At 36.4% G+C, this 16,588-nt stretch overlaps 2 protein-coding genes across 38 annotated transcripts in view; both read right to left on the minus strand.

Moving 5' to 3' along the window:
- Window positions 1-49: 49 nt before the first annotated feature.
- On the minus strand, window positions 50-10,958 carry LOC109053731 (coiled-coil domain-containing protein 6-like). The gene is made up of 9 exons (XM_042742143.1): window positions 10,431-10,958; window positions 9,285-9,434; window positions 7,963-8,091; window positions 7,550-7,653; window positions 7,270-7,430; window positions 6,476-6,632; window positions 6,049-6,149; window positions 4,853-4,974; window positions 50-1,040 (listed from the first exon to the last, which is right to left on the minus strand). Exons 1-9 carry the CDS (start codon window positions 10,728-10,730, stop codon window positions 861-863), a joined length of 1,404 nt encoding a protein of 467 aa, XP_042598077.1. The 5' UTR covers window positions 10,731-10,958; the 3' UTR covers window positions 50-860.
- A 1,555-nt stretch (window positions 10,959-12,513) lies between these two features.
- LOC109053737 (ankyrin-3-like) overlaps window positions 12,514-16,588 on the minus strand; it is a 102,428-nt gene continuing 98,353 nt past the window's right edge. For all 37 annotated transcript variants that reach the window (XM_042742118.1, XM_042742139.1, XM_042742138.1 and 34 more), the window contains 2 exons: window positions 14,992-15,078; window positions 12,514-14,573 (listed from right to left, as the gene is read on the minus strand). In XM_042742118.1, the coding sequence (XP_042598052.1) occupies window positions 15,016-15,078 (63 nt within the window). In that variant the 3' untranslated portion in view covers window positions 12,514-14,573; window positions 14,992-15,015. The remainder of the gene's footprint in view (window positions 14,574-14,991; window positions 15,079-16,588) is intronic.

Here is a 16,588-nt window from a genome sequence, read left to right on the forward strand (position 1 = left end):
GGTTGAGCTGCTGATCAGAAACCAGTACTGACTTTGTTTTCGTAGTGGGTCATGTTTGGATTCGAGCAGGGAGAGACTGGTCCCCGACCAGCAGTCGTGGGAAACCTCTATGGCTGTGCAGACACACACAAACACCCGCACACACAAACACTATAATCCCACTATAATTCACACGCAGAGAGGCAACAAGTGCAGTTTCAGTACATTTCAGTCCGTCTTCTTTACCATCTACAAGCTGCCAACGAGCCACACACACACACACACACACGTCTGTTTTACAAACAAAAATGAACCGAGAGACAATAAAACAAAGAAAAAAGTTTTACTTCCAACCCCACGACAAATGTGTTGGGATTTCTTTTAAACTTCTGTGAAGATGCACTCATAAAGATTTATCCAATTGAGTGTTGAGTTGTTTATTAAATGGAAAATTTCAATTAACAGTCAATCTGTTAAAACAAATGATTAAATGGGGACAGGGAAAAAACATCCAAAAAAAAAAAAAAAAAGCAGGCATATGCAGCTGACAACCCTCTTGAACAACCTTTCTATCCTTTCCTAATCTTTTCCTGAACCAGCTTGATCACTTTACAGAAAAAAAAAAAAAAAAAAAAAAAAAAAAACAGTAAAAATAACGAAATTTAACGGCATGGGGCTGGTTATGGATTTGTCAGTAGGCCATGCATCTACACCACCTCCCTTTTCACATCCACTCCCCAGGTCAACGGTCCTCTAATTCCAAATCCACTCCAATCCCTTCCAACCTTTGCCCAGTGGAGGATCACCGAGTTGTTGTCATTGTAGTAGTAGTGTAGCCTAGCTTGGAGCAGCCTAGCTTAAGGTAGCGCACAGTGCATGCATTAAGGCTGAGAGGGGGTGTTCTGTGATGTCACAGAGTGGGAGGAGCCAGACTGCACCATCGGCTGTGCGGGTGGTGGTGGTGGTGGAGGGTGCTGTGCTCCAGAGTGTGTGTTTGGGGAGGGAGGTGGCGTCGGACGCTTAAACTTATCTGGGCTGGTGCTTCTCCTTGGGGATGGCCTCTGTATGACAGGAGGAAATACAAAACAAGCTCATGATGTGATATACAATAGAGGGACAGCAAGACTTTTTTTTTTATACTTTTAATTATACTTTTACTTTTTTTTTACACTTTTAATTGAGTCTGGCTATGACTTCTAAAGTTATACATCTATCTCAAATGAATAGTGTTCTTTTGAACATTCTATTTATCAAAACATTTTGAAATAAAAGAATATCATGGTTTCTACAAAAATGTTATTATTGAGGCTGAAATCATTTGTGCTGCTTAAGTTTCTTTTTTTTTTTTTGCATTAAATCAGCATATTAGAAAGATTTCCAAAGAATCATGAAACCCTGAAGACTGAAGTTACAGCCACAAAACATTCAGCTTTACCATCAAATAAATAAATTACATTTAAAAAAAAATTACATCTAGTCTTGGTGAGCATAAGAGATTTCTTTCAAAAACATAAAAAAAATTTAATAAAAAAAATTACCCCAAACCTTTTAATGGATGTGTAATTTATAACATCCTCTGCTAAATTGCCTGCTAGTATGTGGTTTTGATTTCATCAGTAATGTATAAGGACTGTAGAAAACAGGTCAACAGAAAAACTAAGCCAAAACCCCAGACATTTTAGGCAATTTTGAAATCCCAAATACGACATGTCTGGTGAAAGAAGATTCAACAATTTAACAGTTGTACTTTCTGACTGATCATGCTTTTGCTAAACAAAACTATGCTAAAATTTACAAATGAAATGGTCATTGGTATCATCTCCCCTAGTTTATTTGACACACAGGTGTGTTTACATGTGCAAACTGAGTGTGAAAGTGCAAATGTGACCCCTTTGAGTGTGTTGAAAGACTCTGGCTCTGCTGTCACTCCTGGTTTATCAAAACAAGCTGACTTTTTCAAGGCACTGCGGGACATGAAAGTGAGCTCTTTGCTAAAACAAACAGATCACTGTTGCTATAGCCAACAGCTCCCCAACAGGAACATATAATCCAAAAACGTTCAAACGGGTATTAGGAAACCAAAAAGAGGCAAAAATAATGAGTGTCATGAATTAGCGACTAATCCAAACCTGTCATAGAATATTATTCTTTGAAAGCCTGAAGTGGTCACCAATGTAGTAAGAAGGTGAAGTTCTGTATTACATAATCAAATCAGCGCATCTGCTATATCAGGCCATATCTGTCCTAAAGTACATGGAACGGAGGTCAAGTCACTGGATCTGCTAATTGCTAATACTACCACAAAAGATCATAAAAGCATTTCCTAGGTTTTTTTTTTGTCATACCACTTCCCTTTGATGATCCATAGGGGTGTCGCGATATACCGGTATTGACGATAACCATGATATTCAAAGCAACAATTATCAATATCATGTTAATTTAGTGTGTGACGATATACCGCAATATTTAAAATGAACAGTTCTCTTATGAGAACACCACATGTAAATACTCCAGCACCAGTACCTGGTTAAGCCCCCAGGTGGCAGTATTGTGCCTTTACGCTGACACCTGTCACAGAAGACGACGACGCAGCGCTCGCAGCTACTCCGAGGAGAGCCGTGTTCTTCAGAGTAAGTTAATTAAATTAGTTAACATATATAAATAACAAATAATAATGAACAATATTTCCCCAGCATTTATTAATCTTAGTTCATGTTAATTTCAGCATTTACTAAAGCATTATTAAAATCACAAGCTGTTTGTAAAAAATTTATGCACTGTGAACTAACATGAACGACGTTCATGATGTTAGTTAATACATTAATGTTAACAAATGAAATCTTATTGTAAAGTGTTACCATTAATATTTATTCATCATACTGTTGAACTTGACAGTATTTTCTCTCTTGATATTTCATAGGAGCTTCAAAGAAGATGGAGAAAGCCAGAGTCTTGTGCCCTGCGTTTATCAGTATTCTTATATTCAATAATTACTCAATAAACAAAGTAAAAAATAATTTGACCGATATCTTTTCCCCCCCAACGTTTCTATAGATATCACGATATATCGATATCATGAATTTGTATGGCCACAATAACCGTGATATGAAAAATCTAATATCGTGACAGCCCTAGTGCCCATACATCAAAACATACACTAAAACACATTTGGATTTCTTTGTCTCAATACACTACCTTAGAAGTGTGCACAGAATATTTCAATTGCTTACAAACTCAATCTTGTGAATTGAACAAGCAACTGGATGCTGCAAAATTTGTGATGATGTTTTTGGTTATTTAGATCGCTATGCAATGAGCCATCCCATGGGCCAGCAAGGGTTATGTAATGTGCTTATCTAGTCAGTCACTTCATCAAAAGTCTCTGCTGGTAAAGAGGGGTCATATTTGTGCAACAGACATAAACATGAGGCTGGACTAATCGCTGCTGCAACATAGCTAGACTTAACATTTTTGGCCTTAACTCAACTGGACAATATCCAGAGGGTGTTGCGGAACATACATACGCTGAAATTGAGACCAGTTGAAAATGATTACTTCATCGCTGTACATTTATAGCTAACTTATTTATCTGCTAGCTAAGATTAACCTGATAATGTGACATTAAATCCACGTTGCAGTCGCCATTTATCTCAAACGGTACTAAATGGCTTGAAAAGGAAATACACACTACCACTCAAAAGTCTGGGGTCTTTAAGCTTTTTAGAAAGAAACTAACACTTATTTAGCAAATAACTCATTAAATCAATCAAAAGTGATAAAGACTTTTGATGCTTTAAAAAGATTTGTAAAAAAAAAAAAACACCTTTAAAATGACCATTCTTCTAAAAGAATGAAAAAAAAAAGTTTCCAAGTTTCCCCCAAAAATATTAGGCAGCATAACGGTTTTCAACATTGATAAGAAATCTTTAAATTCAGGAAGTAGAAATTTCATTTGGAAATCAATAGCTACAGTGTCACCTCAACTACTCTAGAGCTGCCATGAATGACAGGAAATGTGATGAAAGACTGTCCAGGTCTTGTTTGAGCTGGCATGAACCTGGTCCTGACACACATCCTTAAAGTAAATTTTAAACCACTGTCATTGACTTTCCTAACCATTACTGCCATTTGACTTTTTTCTTACCTAATACTGAGTGAGAGAAATAAATGTGTGTTTTTACAATCAACAGTCAATCTTTAATCTCACCCAAAAGAGTGGCAAGATTAAAAAATAGACCATGTCAATTCATCAGCATAATTTTCTTTAAAAGTACCATTCCTTGGGAAAAGTGCATTTAAAGTGTGAAACTTTTGCAACATGTTTTTACAACTAAATTTAAAAATGTTGGCCATCCTCACCTGTATGCACAAATACATGATGGATGTTTCTGTTCAGCGAGTTTATCTTATCTGGGTTTCTGCATTATAATATAATTTAATTTCTCCATTACACAGTACAAGTCATGGCACCTTTGTGTTTGTTTTGGGTGGAGTGAGTGCATCTCTCCATCTAACAGGTCAGAATACACTGCAAGGTACACAGAAAGTCAGGATGCAGCTTTTGTGCTTTATCTTATTTGAATGGCTGAGGATTCACAGTACTGGTCTATATTAACTTAGATACACAATGGGGATGAAGAAGAGCATTCTGAGGTCGAGGGTCACCAGGTGACTCACAGATGAGTCATCAAATGTGCTGTTTTCAATTCAGCTGAATGGCGTTACAATGCATCTTAACTGAAAACAAGCTGTCCATGACACACACTGCTTCCTGCATGTAAACATCTTGCTCAACATCAAGCTGAGCTTGAGCAGAGAGTGAGTGTGTTATATATGTATATATGCTGGATGTGTGTGTATAGTGTGTTGGCACCTGTACAGCATGTGAGGGTCCTGGGTGGATGTGTAGCCCGGGAGATGTGTAGTGGGGGAGTGGTGCTCGGCTCAGCGTGGCTGGAGGGGTGAAACCAACTGTGTGACTAGCGTACGACAAACCTGGAATGAAAACAGAGCATCTGCTAATCAGTTTTATTGATGTCCTTTATGCTGTTTATTTTGTAACACAATAACATTACTAAAAAAAAAAATAAATAGCTCAGTAGAACACTCCTCTGAGATCATGAGAAAATGTATAATAATTGGACAAAACACATAAAAATAATTAAAAAAACAGAAAAATAATAAAAATAAAAAAACAAATTCAGACAAATAATAAATCAGCCTTCCTCAGCAATACAATAGAAAATGTGACTTTCACACCATCAGGTGTGCAGTGTTATTCATTTCATCATGCATATCTAAATTCTCTGAGGTCATTTTAAAAAAAAGACAGCACAGGTTTTTAACATAATGCAACCCATTAATGCTGTTATTAAAAACCAGCATAAACAAAATGTTGACTTTTTTCTGATTTAAGCACTCCTTATCAATATTAATCTTTGAACTTCATAAACTTTTGAATTGCATAACTTAATATACTTGTTCATGAGTTTTTTTTTTAAAGATTATTTTAGTTTATTACCTAGTTTATCTATTTTGTGTTTATCAAAACCTACAATACCTAATGTTAATTTAAAAACCATAAAACATCTACAATCATCATCAAACTAGAAGATTTATGTTTGTAGACCTCAAAGGTTAGCCCTCATTTATCGGTTTAATCTCAGAATGAGAGAGAAAACAAAACTCTGACCTAATATACCTTCAAATCACTGTACAGTACAGCTTGCATAATAATGAACACTCCATAAAAACACATTTGTCTAATCATCCCCCTATAAACTGATCCAAAGGCTGTGTGCCGAAAAGCTGTGTTGAGTGTTAAAATGAATATGTGAACCGAAGACAAAGCACATCAAATTTTTTAATCATGTATGCTAATGTCCAACAGTTATTATAGCTATTTTTAGGTTTTTGAAATGTTAAACATGCTCACCTTTGATTAAAAATACAGTAAATCATTTGTTAAATGTGTTAAAGTGAAATAATTACCATTTAAAATAGCTGTTAAATACAGTTGCTGCTATAAAAGAGTGATAAATCTTCAAAGCAAACTGCGTGGGCACATACCAGGGGAGATGGGGCGGCTGGATGAGGGAGAGGGGGTGTAGGGGATTGGGCTGGACACTGTACGAGCTCTCAGTCCCTGAGCAGACATCTCATTAAAATATCTAGAGAGATAGAGAAAGATAGAAAGATATGAAAAAAATCTGGCAAAGCATGTTTTCATTATAATTGTTGCTATAACCAGGGTGTAAAATGAACCAGGTCAGTCCTACATTGATCATGTTAAGATGAGTGTGCCTGGTTATTTTCAATGTCTATCATATATATATATATATATATATATATATATATATATATATATATATATATATATATATATATATATATATATATATCACACACAAAAAAAAAAAAAAAACACACACACACAAAAAAAAGGTCATGAGTCCTGAGTCCAGTCATCTTTTGTGTTTGTGTGTAATTAATGCACCTCTCATCGTCCATCTCAAGGCTGCTCTCACTCTCTGACAGCTGTCTACACAGTGCCTCCCTTCTCTCCATTTCTCTCTGGAGTTTCCTCTGAAGACGAATGTTCTCTTCCCTCATCTGCCTCTCCTCCTCAATATATTGAGCCCGCTTCTCGGTGTCTGGAGGGAGAGAAAGATGTTAGAAAACATACACAGGAAATGTAACAAAGACATATAAACTGTAATTTAAACCTGTAAATAAACAATGTGTCAGGATTTTGAGAAAAATCTTTTTTTTTTTTTAAAAAATCGATTTTTATAACTATAAATATATACATTTTTTACAAAAAAAAATTTGTTTGCTTTTTATATCTACCTTATCACTGACTTTATGCACTGCTGTGTTAATCCCTGATAAAAGCTTTAATGAGAGGGATACCATGAGCTAGAATAAAGCTGTGGTTATCTTACTGTAATGTAAATGGAGATGTCTCCCTCTAGTGGCCATGACAATTTAAAATATTCAAGCTAAGAATACAACTGTGTAACTCACTATACTGTGCTACAAACTATGGCTAAAACCATGTACTTTACTATTCAAGGAGCCAAATTAGCTTTTGGTACAATGTACTACTAATTGGGAAGTACTAATCCTAATCTGGAATTGTATATAGTACGGATACCATGAGCTACTGTTAAGATAAATACTAAGGCTGTATTCCAATTTGCAGTACAGTTTGTTTGCCTCTGGCTGAAGTATGATAGAGAGGCTGTGCTGTGCTGGAGTGAATGCTTGCGTAATGAGACAAGGACTCACGATGGAGCTCTGTAGTGCGAAGGCTGCGTTTGAGCCTCTCTACTTCACTCTTGAGGAAGCGGATGTGCCGCACCATGTTCTCCGGAGAGTCAATCTCCATGGAAACTTCACGTGGAGAGGGCGGGGCTGACACTGGCTGGTCAAGCTTCTCCTGCAGAATCCTGCCAATCAGAACGAAAAGATAAATAACATCTGATCAAGTGTTTGTAGACATGTACAAAGATTTGCAGAAGACATAAAACACATTAAGACAGACAGACCAGATCACAAGGGACATTACCTTTTCTCTGCCTCGAGTTTGTCCATGCGCTTCCAAAGCCGGTTGACTAGTGCCTCCTGCTCTTGTTCCAGAGTGTTTTCCAGATCAATCTTCTCACGTCGGAGCTGCATATATTTTGTGCAATTAATAAAACAATGCCATGGTTTTAAAATAATGCATGATCTTAGGGAAAAATGTTGGGCCATAATAATAACTCTAGGAGTTTCCACAAATACAAATTATGTTTGCTCAAGAATAACCTGTTCTAATCCGAGAAATTTGCTGAATCTGTGTTCCAGAGCCAGGTACTGGCAGATGCCCAAAACAAACAAAAGACGAGGTACTTGGAGATACCAACTGCTTTGAAAATCTGATTCAAGAATGAGAGGTTTAGTAACAATCCTGTTCTACAGCACGATGTTTAAAGAAGGTACCTGCTCCAGAGTGAGCTGTTTGGAGATAGTGTCATTCTCCAGTTTTTTGATCTTCTTCATCAGTTTATTGACCTGGAATTCCTGCTCTTGCTCCAAATGCTGCTCCAACTCTGCCTTTTCATGCTGAAGCTGAAAAGAAAAAGCACATAAGAGAATAAAAGTAAAACAGATGCAACACACCCAAATCTTAACACGATGGGCACCCCAAATGAGCTGTGATTCAAACTAACGTTTTGGTGTCACATTTTTTTCCTGGTATCCTTACAAACGATAATTCATTCTTTATGGTAACCATTTTGAATGCTCATGCATATTTGCATGTGTCGCATTACCATAGCAATGTATTTTAACAAGATGAATATGCAACCATGTTCAAAATTCAACAGAATCACAGAAAAACAAATGTTTGCAAGCCATACAATATATATACACATTTATAGTATAGTATAGTATATATTTATATATATAGTCAATGAGCAAGAGATGAGTGTAAAAGGATTAGAGACAATTCTTACAAATGGTCTAAAACCCTACTATCCTGGGCCAAACTAATTGTTGAGCTTTGCCTGCATATACTGTATCATATTTTAGCACTACTGTTTAAAAGTTAGGGGTCATTACTAATAACTTCTATTTCAAATAGCCTAAATTCTGTTCCTTAGAACATTTTATTCATTAAAGAATCATTAAGGAATTTTTGACAACATTCCACAACAGGACTGTTTTCAAATTTGACAAAAATAAATGTTTCTTGAGCAGCATATCAGAATGATTTTTGAAGGATCATGTGACACTGTAGATTACGTAATGATGCTGAAAATTTAGCTTTGCCATTTTAAAAAAATTACCCTGGAAATTAATATATTTTACATGTAAGCAGACAAGTCTTCTTTCAAAACCATTGCAAAATCCTACCGACCCCAAACTTTTGAACAGTAGTGTAAATATATAGTTGGCATGACTCATTAGTATGCACACTAATCTCTCTTGCTACTCCTCCACACAATACAGCACACCTACTAAACACACGCAACATAAACAATGTCATCTGGTCTCAGCAGAAGAGCCAGAATCAGTAATGAGCACATCACCAAAACAGTCTCTCATAAATTTTAATCAGCTACTGTTTTTTGCTTACCTCCAGTGGCAATCCAAATTCAGCATTATAAGAAAGCCATTGAACAATAACTTTGTAATGACATATGTACTGTACGTCAATGTGAAAGTTACCCTTAGGGATGATTCTAAGAGTAGCCTATCACATTTCCTACCCCTGACCTCAAACACCGACTGATGGGATCTTTCCTTCTAGAGTTTCTCACCTGCATGAGCTTCCTGGACAAGTCATTGGTAAGGAACTCCTCTTCTTTCTCATAGTTGACGGCGAGTGTCTCTTTCTCCTTTTGCAGAGCCTGAATCTTCTTAAATAAAGTGTTGGAGATGAACTCCTCTTCTTGTTCTGCACGTGCTTGCTGTAGAAAAATAAACAAAACACCTTGGCATTTGAAAAAGGTAATTATTCTTGGAGATTTTAACACTTAATCTTCAAACATGATTTTGAAACTACTATATTTTAGATCACAAATACCAAGTACAAAGAAATTGCAGGCAATTACGACCTAATTACTGACAATGAGAATATAAAAACCTATTATGCAATATAAAAAACATTTAAAATCCACCAGAAGTACTCAAACGCATGTCAACATCCTGCATTAGATGCATTTTACCCAGTAAAGAAACTGCACAACCAACTAGCAAAACACTGCCATTATCAATTTCCACCATTAAAGATTGTCATAAATGCAAACGCACTGGATATCAGTGTCAGTGTTTCTCCACTGACACTTGAGTGTTGGCTCTTGGTCTAAATGCAGATGGTCTGAGTACAGGATGTTGACGCATTAGAGCCAAATATTCAGAGTGCCAACTTCCCACCCTGACACAGGCCTCAAATATAAACGAATAAAGACAACCCCATTCGCGTAACGCAAAGTATCAGACGTGCAAAAACACGTTCTGCGTTAAAAACCATGATGATGATAAAGCATGTGGTAAATCAGTAAACGCCTTATGTGGTCAGCACACACACACACACACACAACACCACCGGAATGCTACGGAGCGTAAAAAACCGTTAAGATAATAAACATATAGAAAGACACATTCGTTGGGAGTTATACCAGTCTATATGGAAATTTAAACTATTTTAACGCAGTTGGCCTGAGATATACATTAGCACTAATGCTATTAAAGTGCCATCAGGCTTTTGTTGTTGGCTGTTATCACAGTTAGCTCCAATGCTAGCAAGCTAAATACTCTCAAGCGCTTCTTTTTGCCACCCAAACGGGTTAATGTTGCACCCCGATGTGGTTTGTAATGTTCCTCAGACGTCTTTGCAAGGTGTGATGGTGTTGTCAGGTGTGCTGCGGGGATTAAAACGATAATAGAAACACGGGCTGACTCACGATGGTGACGCTAGCTTTGCGCAGGTCGCGGTTCTCCTCCTGCAGCGCTTTGCACTTCAGCTTGAACGTCTCCAGCTCGATCTTCAGCACTTTGTTCTCCTGCTGCAGCGACGCAAGACGGTTTGTCAGCTCCTCCAGGCGCGACTGCGAGATCACGACGCCCTGGGCTTTGGTGGCGGCGCTCGTCGTGGTCGTGGTGGTGTTGGAGGCGGCCGCCGAGGTGCAGGAGGACTGCGGGGTGGCGGAGCTGCTGCTGCTGCCCGCACCATCCGTGTCGCTCTCGCTCGCGCTGTCCGCCATGGTGTCCCGCGCTCGATGCCTAGGGCTCGCGACGGTCCTCGAATAGAGTGGACGTGGATTTCAGGGGGCTAGGGGGAAAGAGGGATGGAGTGTGGCTAGGCTGGAGAGGGAACGGTCCAAGAAATGACTGGGCGTGCTGAAAGTGCAGGCGAACGGGGAGGGTGGCGCCGTCATGTGGTGGAGAGGATAGTGCGTTTGGGCTTTTTTTTTTATCCATCCAAGTGACTCGAATCTTTTGAATACAGAAGGATTTGTTCAAAAGCGTTTGATGAATCGTTCAGTTGATGACAAGTGAGTTTTCCTGTTTGTTTTATATCGGGGTCACCAGACTCGGTCCTGGAGGTCCAGTGTCCTACAGAGTTTAGCTCCAGCCCTAACTAAACACACCTGAACCAGCTGATCAAGGTTTGGCTAGCTATAGTTGAAACTGCAGACAGGTGTGTTTTAGGCACCTCAGGACACTGGTCCTCCAGAATCATATTTGGTGACCCCTGTTATAGGTGAATGTTTGAATAATTCACTCAACCAATTCATTCACCACCAAAACAAGTCTTCCTCTTCTACTCTGTAAAGATTGTTACATTATTTTCTCCATGTATAACAACACATTTCAAGCAGTTTTCTTAATGGATCGTTGTGACTCGTTAAAATGTAGAAATCACACCCAAAATAACTAACCCAAATAACTGAAGAGTTCAACAATGTCCTTCAGTGATTTTATGGTTGTCAATCATTTTAAAACGATATGTGTGAAGATTTGCATGTTCAGGTAATGTTTTTTATTTGTATGCTTCATTTGATTCATATAGAGCACATCCACATATATGGTAATGTTTGTGTTATACAGTGACCCTGAAAAATATTCTGACATTTAAACTGACACGAATGTATAAATGTAATTGCTTAATACAGCAAAATATTAAACCAAGTAAATGTAATGTGTATGTAAAAATTAAAACACAAGCACACTTGTAGTGCAAAACTTTTAACATAAATTCATTTGTTATTGAATGATAAAACAATAGCTATACTGTTCAAAATTAATATGGTATTTGGACAATTATCAGCTGTAAAACAGTCGACATGGGCCCAGTTAAAGGGATAAACTATAAATGTGTTCTAGCTTAATTTCTTTGCAAATTCTACATTTTGTTATCAAATGCAATGAAGTAAAATTCATACATTATTAAATGTCCAAATGCATTTTGGAGACAGTTTGTTCTGCACTGTGACACATTTCCTACTGTCACACAGGAGAAAAGAAACAATTGACCAATAAACTTATGTATGCAAGTAAGTATTTTTAGTTTTAATTCATGCGGTGTCAAAATGTCAGACAAATCATGGCTGGGCTTCTTTCAGTAATGATATAAGCAATGTTTATAGAGAAGTTAGCATCTATTTGAGGCACTACAAGAGAAAGGCAAAACCTTTTTTCACAAATTTCCAAGAACAGTGAGCAACTTACTTCATTCTACAAAGGAAGCATATACGTAGTCCATTAAAAGAGAAAATTAAATCATTAGGGCATTTTCTCGATGCTAAAAATATAGATAGGAATCCAGCTATAAACAGAGTTGTTATAGTGTTACATAAATAGTGTAAAATATCTCAGCTGCCATATTCAAATTCAATTAAAAATAAATCATGACACCTTATAGTCATGACACCTCATTATGTATATACTGTAGATATATTATTTATAATACATTGAACTGATGTAATGCACAAACTGAAAAAAAACATGAATATTATAAACACACTGAAATAACTGAATAAAATATAATGTTTGCAAAATCAATGCATTTATTTTATTTTTTAAATCAGATTTTTGTAAGACATTTGAAACATTATGGTGGCATCATAGCTGCTAGTTTCTAAAAGAGAAGACCTCCAATAACCAAAGTGCTATTATAGTTACATTTAAATGGCTTCACTCATTGTAAGAATTGTACATCAAAAATGTTGCTCAGGTGAAAACATATTATATTAAACAAAATCAACTGATTGGACCGTGTCAGGCCCCTCCCACAGTTTGATTGACATGTAACAGGGAAGCAGAACCACACCCCATCACGACCTAGTTTCCTAGGTCTTTCAGATCTCATTGCCATAGCAAAATTCAGCACACTAAAGGATTTTTCACACCATACTGTACACACCACAAGCTAAAAAGACTCTATTGGAGGAAAACGAAACAAACAAACAGAAAGTAATCGCTAAAGAAAAATTCTATATTATCAAAACTGATGCAGAACACTGCAACACATTGACTCGCTGGTCTAAAATATATCACACAATTCCGAAACTGGAAACGATTTCTTGTAATACTTAAAATTATAATGACCGTCCAGTGTGTGTCATTTGTAATACATAAGCTATTAAATCTACAAGTAATAAAGGTCTAAAGACATCCCATACGAATATGTGTGACTCCAGATGAAAATGTTAAATGTTCACTTAACCTAAAACAAAATGCCAAAATTTTATTTTAAAACCTCAGCGATCAAAAACAAAGAAAAAATGAAGACATTCTTATAATGAATACAAACCTCTACATTTTACAGCCAATACACATGATACAGTGATAGTTGAACAGAAATGCTGATTTACTAGCATATACATTCTGAACACATCTTACTTGGAGCGCTCAGGCTAACATCAGCAGATGATGTCTTCCATATGAAAGATAACAGACACTACACTGAACTCCTAAGGAAGCAGTCTGGTTAGAGCTTGTCACACTTAACCATTTCTACATGATGGATGCTTGTAGGGTGGCATTTTGGAATATAAAAGTTGAGACATGTTACGTGTTGTATGTGTACACAAGAAAAAGTCTTTTCTTATTTGTCTCTTTAAATACAGTGTTTTGCAAACTTAGAAAAAAGGTTCTTAAAATAAGGTGAACTGCATGCATCAAAATATTAGTCCTCTGTATGACTTCTTCACAGAATTCGATAAATTCCCATTTTGGGAATCGTTGAAATTCGCAGAGGATTTTAAGGAAACGTCCCCTGAAAACCGAACCAACTTTTCTCATATACAAACATACCTGCTATAGTAATTAATTATACAAGAGCACGTGAAGTTTCACTGTCTTTAAAATGTTGAAAGCACTTGTAAAGTGTATGTTTGCAGTGCTCTCGCTAAACCTAACTACTAAATTTTATTTAATTTTTTACATATTGTGATTTATTTACAGAAAAGTCCACCACATAATTTATTTTAGTTTTATAAATTCAAAAAAGTAAAACACAGGGATCCTCCTCCTGACGTCATGGGTCCACGGTAACGTGTAAGGCGAATGTAAGGTGTGGTTCAACAGCATCTATTGTTTTTTTTCCCCCTAAAACACGAAAAAGAGCTTTTGTGCCATCTTTGGTCATAGGGAAATTTGTGTGAGTATACGGTTTGGAGTTAAAGGGGTCTTTTGAATATACCCCTCGCATTTATTCATCTGATATTCATGGCACACAAAACAGTTTCTGAATTCCTGATGGTCCAGGTCAGCGCAGTTATTAACCATCAAGAAGAATGAAGTGTAATCTCAAAGGTCCCCCAGAAAGAGTACGTAGAATTACACAGGACCCAACACAGAGAGGAAGTAGAATTCACCGGGACCCATTTCAGGAAGTAGAATTCATCAAGACCCCCTTGGAACAGGAAGTATGACAGCAGTGTAATGCATGCTCATGCGCAAGCAGATAGGTCAAAGTTCTGTCTCTTTGAAGACCATGCGTTTCAGAGTGGAAGCTGTAGATGTCTTTCCAGGCCAAATGTCTCTTTTCAGCTCTTGTGGCCCTGCCGCTCAGGAAACAGATCGAAAATATACCTGCAAACCTTGACAGACACAAAACAGACCATGTAAGAAAGTAATTGTTAAAACTATTAAAATGTATTGGGAAATTGTCTAATGGTAATGTTAAAATGTGGGTGTCTTATGTTAACCAAGGCTGCATTATTTGATTGAAACTTCATTAAAATCAGTAATATTGTGAAATATTGTTACAATTCAAAATTACTTTTCTATTGTAATACGTTTTTACAAGATCCTTCAGAAATCAATCTAATATGCTCAATCCTTTTTCAGGATTCTTTGATGAGACAGAAAGTTCAAAAGAATAGCATTTATTCGAAATAATAAAATAAAACCTTCTGTAACATTATACTGGCCCCAGACCTTTGAATAATGTACAGAGAATAATTATTAATATAAATAATAACAATAATAAACAGAGAGCTATTTGAAGTGCTGTACCTGTCTATAGTCGTTTAGCCACATTTATGAATAATGTTTTCTTTCTGAACGCTTTTCTTCCTTCTTCCTCACCTTGGAAACTTCTCCCTGTTTACACATAAAGAGGAAGAACAATCTGTATCAGAGACACTTTTTTTTTCTACAAATCTTTAAGGAATGAATTATAGTTTAGAATCCACACATCACCCTGAAAATAGCCAGACACATCATTATATAACAGCCTATTAGTAACCAGTGACAGGAAGTTAATATTAAACAGTTCAAGAAGTATAGTTGAGTTCATGTTATTTGTTGCTGTAGGGGAGGCACAGTGTATAAAACTGGAAAGAAGACAAAAAAGGATTAAAGGGGAGGAAAAGAAAGAGAAGACAAGTTGAAGGTTAGAGGAAAGACAGCTGAAGAATTATGTACATTAGCTTCTGTATGAACAGAAAAGATGCCTATGTGATACATGATTTCTTACTAAACATTTTTTCATTTATAAATAATTTAAGAATTGTAATAAACCCAGAAATTCACAACAACAACAATGTTAGGTACTGTAGTTCTGGTCTCCAGTCTGTGAGGATATAATGAGGATTTCTGGAATATAAAACCTTACAACTATAACCAAACAAACATGAAGCAACCTACAACAGGGGTGCCCAACCCTGCTCCTGGCGATCGACTGTCCTGCAAAGTTCAGCTCCAACCCTAATCAAACACACCTGAAGCAACTAATTAAAGGTCTTCAGGCTCACTTAAAAATTAAAGGCAGGTGAGTTTGATTAGGGCTGAAGCTAAACAATGCAGGACAGTCGATCGCCAGGAGCAGGGTTGGGCTCCCCTGGTCTACAACATTATTGTTTTATGATAACATATACTTCAGTTCAAAACTTTGGTAAAAACACATTTTTTAAAAAAAAAAAAAAGTATTATTAAAAAATCAAAAATAAATGCTGCTGTTTTGAACTTTGTATTTATCAAAACATCCTAAAAACAATGTAGAACCGTTTCCTCAATTATATTAAGCAGAACAACTGTTTTCAACAGAGATTTTTCTTAAGCACCAAATCAGCATATTAGAATGATTTCTGAAGGATCATGTGACACTGAAGACTGGAGAAATTCAGAAATTCAATAAAATATATTAAAATAGAAAACAGTTATTTAAATTATAATATTTAAAAATATTACTGTGTTACTGATCAAATAAATGCAGGCTTGGTTAGCATAAGAGACGTCTTTCGAAAACATTGAAAAAAAAATTGTATCTACCCCAAACATTTTAACAGTATTTTAAATATTTATTTTCAGTATTTCTAAACAATCATGGGAGATCTACATTAAATCATATTAATTAGAAAAAAAATTATTGGCCAAACATTGGATCCATTTTCCCATATATAATCAAAAATATAAGTTTAAAGTCTGCATGAAATCATATTAGTTAGTATAAATATGGTATTCTTAAGGTTATCTATAAGGCAGTGTGCTCCAAAACAGACAAAATTTGCATTTAGAAGATATAAGCATTCAAAGCTTGCAGTTAGTCACTTCGGCCAAAATGACTCAACGATTTTTTTGACGTCACATTGTACTTCATCTACTCATCAAA

The sequence above is a fragment of the Cyprinus carpio genome, chromosome B17, assembly GCF_018340385.1.
Source record: "Cyprinus carpio isolate SPL01 chromosome B17, ASM1834038v1, whole genome shotgun sequence".
Taxonomy (NCBI): Eukaryota; Metazoa; Chordata; class Actinopteri; order Cypriniformes; family Cyprinidae; genus Cyprinus; species Cyprinus carpio.